Raw genomic sequence first — 4226 nt, 5'->3', positions numbered from 1 at the left:
TCTCCACATGTTTTTATCATGTCACTATGTCACCTACAGCAAATTTACTTGTTGTATATATGTGTATACAGTTGTAAATATCAATAAATAAATTATTAAAAAAAAAAAAAAAAAAAAGATCCAATCGTGAGGGTATTGACAGAAATTCATATGAATGATTTTGGCTAATATTGTTTGGTTTGGGTATGTATCGGATTCTCTTAATACATGAAACAGTTTGATAAAAAAGAAATGGTTACTGTCCTTCAATGGCATTTCATCACAAGCATTAATAATACTTATTTTCTGATATAAAAAAAACTGGATTGTAGAGTAAACCAAAATTCATAATAGCTACATCCAATACAAAGCAACAATATTTCATTGTTTAAAATAATTATTAGTCCACTATTAACATTTTTCTTTAATCTCATTCTGTTAAAGCCACCTCAAATCGACTTATGTCTTTCTGTTGGAAAGCTTTAAAAGAACAAACTAGCTGGTTCGGATATAAATATTTATTTGGTTAATCTCTATATCACAGCCCTCGAATAATGGTGTCGTAATTGGAGGATTAAGATAAATTCCAACAAATCCCATCAAATAACTTTTACCCTTCGTCGTGAACCTTCCGACTGCCCTACAGTTTCATTTAATAATGTTACTCTTACCCCTTTCGAACAGATCCGCTACCTTGGACTACATTTGGACAAACGATTAACCTGGAATCCTCATACAAGACTGAAAAGACAGGAAACTGCACGTCGATTTCGACTATTACAGCACTTACTAGACAAACGGTCAACACTTCCAACACATTACAAAAGACTGATCTACATGACTTTAATAAGGCCAATCAGGACATATGGAGTTGAGCTTGGGGGCTCCACTAAACCTTCGAATTCCTCTCGTATTCAGTCCTTCGCAAAATCCTCAATGCTCTTTACTTTGTCATAAATAAAATCATACATGAAGACCTTAATGTTCCCTATGTAACCGATCTAGCCCGAACCAGATATCACCCCTTCCATTACAAACTCTCTAAACACCCAAACCCCCTAGTTTCTAACCTTGCATCTTCTTCCATTCCTGACAATCCTCCGAGGTGCCTGAAAAGAAGATGGCCGCGAGACATGGTAATGTAAAATGTCATCAGAGTGCTACCAATGGGTAGTTGCTCTACACGCCTGTAACATTCCATTTTAACTAAGATCAAATTTACTGAATGTATTATATAATATACAGTTGTAAATTTCTATAAAGATATTAAAAAAAATTGGTTAATCTAAACATTTGAAAATTTAAACCAAAATAAAGATGAATAAAACAATGAATAAAGAAAAATAAAAAGGCTTTTCAGATAAAATAAAATTAGATAAATAAATTAAGAAAACAAATGAGACAAATTGAAAAAAAAAAAACAATATAAAATAAATACTGGTCGACGAAACGTTGATTCGCTCTGATAGGTCAGAGGAAGATATTTTACTTGTCGAGATGTGTAGGTAGGTCGCTGTTCTGTAGGTAAATACACCGCTGCAATGTCCAAGGTTGGTGTAGTGGCTTATCGATAGTCAAAATATACAAAAGCTAAGATGATCACATAGGCACTTATTAAGGGCAGACAGGGTTTAGTCATTTTAATGAACTATGCGAGCCTATTAATTAACAACAACTCATATTGCACTTAAAGGCCAGAAACACAGAAAAGGTCTGGTTTCGGACTGTAATAACGGTTAACTCACTAAAACAGTCCAAACTATTGAATCATAAACGCAGACAGGGCTGCTTAGAAACGAGCATGGCCACCAATTAGCCGTAACTCAACTAAAAACGAAGATGGTCGGTCCGTTGCTAGTCAGCGTCTTAGCAACAGTTATCAACACTTAGCAAATGTCTCTGTTACTTAATTATAACAACACAAATATAAATACATATTTTCCATCTCGAATAACTAAATTCCAATAAAAATAAATGTAATTAAATTAAACACTAATACTAATTAAATACAATTTACAATAAAAGACAAATTAATTATAAAATATGGCGCTAACATATTCAATTTTTTTTTTTTTTGCATCCTCTTAAAAGGAGTTCCATCAAACTGTTTTGGTTTGTTTTTATTTAATTTAAAATTCATTATTATTTTGAAATATTGGAAGGATTTTTCAAAGAACAACATTAGGTATGTGCTTCGAACTAATTTTAAACCCTACCGCTCTTATCTTGTCCAGTGGCTTCGGGACTCGGATTATGACAGGCGTCTAATGTTCTTTGTACGTATGTTGAGTGCAGAAGTTCAGGAAAACATTTTCCCATATTCTTGTAGACTGACGAATTCAAAGTTTACCGGAAACGGCCTATTAAATTATTGGAATTTTGGAATGTGGGCACAGGAAAATCCCACAATATCGTATGCTTCTTGCCACCAGGTGATTCATAGCATCAATGTTTGGTGTAGCCTTCTCAGAAATAGATTAGTTGGTCCTAATTTCTAACGAAATAATTTAAATGGAAGTTTATAAATTTCTTGAGAGATGAATAACTTACTTTACTAGAAGATGTTCTTCTAGAGCATCGACGAAGAATGATTCTTCAGCTTGATGGATGTCCCTCACACAAATCTCTGCAGGTGAGAAATTACTTAAATCGGCACTAATGGGTGGAAAGGATTTCACGGCCCCATCAGTTTGCCTCTTCGTTCAAACAACAAAAAATCCATAAAAATTATGTATCAAAAGGCATAGATTCCCATTTCAAATTTTAAGTTGTACTAGGTCTGAGTCACCCCGTATATATATTTTCTTTTAAATCTTAAACTAGGCTGAAAAACATCAAATACGTCGTATTTTTAATTTTAACGTTATCCGATCAAGAGAAATTCAGCCGGGCCATCTAAAAAGGACACCTTGTAGATACAAAAATCGAATATACAGAATTTATTTATTAATTTACAGAATGAATAAATTCATGTTGCTGGTTATCTCATAAACACATAAGTCACAATTAAAAACACTAATAATAAACATATGTTCAATGCAAAACAGACTGACTGCCATCTGTAAAGAGAACCTATAGTCTGCAATAACTACATTACCCACACTTACCTTTCTTCATCTGACTCTTCATTGCTCAGTGCTATTCTAGATTTTTTGCGAATTAGTTGCAGTGGACAGTTATTAGTTACATAGAATACATTAATTATCATTTGTAAGTAATGTTTATATTTATTAATCTTAATTTGTATTCTGTACATTTTAGTGTTCAATTATACCGATCTAGCCCGAACCCGATATTATTCCTTCCATAATAAACTCCCTAACCACCCAAACCCACTCGTTTCTAACTTTTCTTCCTCTTCCATTCCTGGCAATCCTCCAAGGCGCCTGAAAAGAAGATGGCCTCGTGACCTTATATTGTAAACTGTTTTAGAGTTCTACTACTGGGTAGTTTCTCTACATCCTGTATCATATCATATGTCATTATGATCAAATTTACTGGTTGTATTTTTTTATACAGTTGTAAATAACAACAAATAAATAAAATAAAAAAAAATAAAATAAAGTGTTCAATTATACATTGCGCAAGAAAATCCCTTCCTATGAAAATAATAAAATCAGAAAATGTCACCACAACATCACTAAATATAGTCGTTTTAATATTTACTGAGCCTATAAATCCCCGAATGTATATAAATGTTAATTAATTTGTGAAACATATTATTGCAGTTCGTGGCTCACCCTAACGTTCAGCAGCTGCTGGCAGCTATTTGGTACGAAGGTCTCCCAGGATTCAGAAGGAAAGGGATGATTCAACAGGTCCTGGAAGTGGCCAAGCTTGGAGCCATGTTTCCCTTCTACACTGCTATCTATATGATTGCCCCCACCTCACGGACAGGCATGTTCATGAAGAAACCCTTCGTCAAGTTCATCTGTCATTCTGCTTCTTACAGCTTCTTCTTGAGTGAGTATTGGTCCAGATGGGATGACTACAAATCCCATAAAACATTATGTATTAATTGATTTTACTGAGTTCCTTCTATAGTTAGATTAACATAGATTTATCTGCTCCGGATACCGTCTGGTGGTAAATTTAACTTCATAGGGCAGAACAGTTCATCCTACTATTTTTTTTTTTTTCGTTTCCACTTATCATTATATTATATATATTGTACTTCATTGGAAAGGATATAACTAATCGATACATAATTTTGTACTCTTTTCTAATTTATATATCAATTTCTAGTT

At 33.4% G+C, this 4226-nt stretch overlaps 1 protein-coding gene across 1 annotated transcript in view; it reads left to right on the top strand.

Annotated features, from left to right (window-relative positions):
- Positions 1 to 3707: 3707 nt before the first annotated feature.
- The window catches only part of LOC106688246 (transient receptor potential protein), a gene marked incomplete at its 5' end in the record, with an annotated part of 45360 nt that continues 44841 nt past the window's right edge, over positions 3708 to 4226 (top strand). The window contains 1 exon segment of the mRNA XM_024360613.2: positions 3708 to 3942. Within this exon segment, the coding sequence (XP_024216381.1) occupies positions 3708 to 3942 (235 nt within the window).

Source organism: Halyomorpha halys, unplaced genomic scaffold (genome assembly GCF_000696795.3).
Source record: "Halyomorpha halys isolate HHAL.00 unplaced genomic scaffold, Hhal_1.1 Scaffold1088.1, whole genome shotgun sequence".
Classification (NCBI taxonomy): domain Eukaryota; kingdom Metazoa; phylum Arthropoda; class Insecta; order Hemiptera; family Pentatomidae; genus Halyomorpha; species Halyomorpha halys.
Note: the sequence above shows the minus strand (reverse complement) of the source record. Positions and strands in the feature narration are given on the sequence as shown.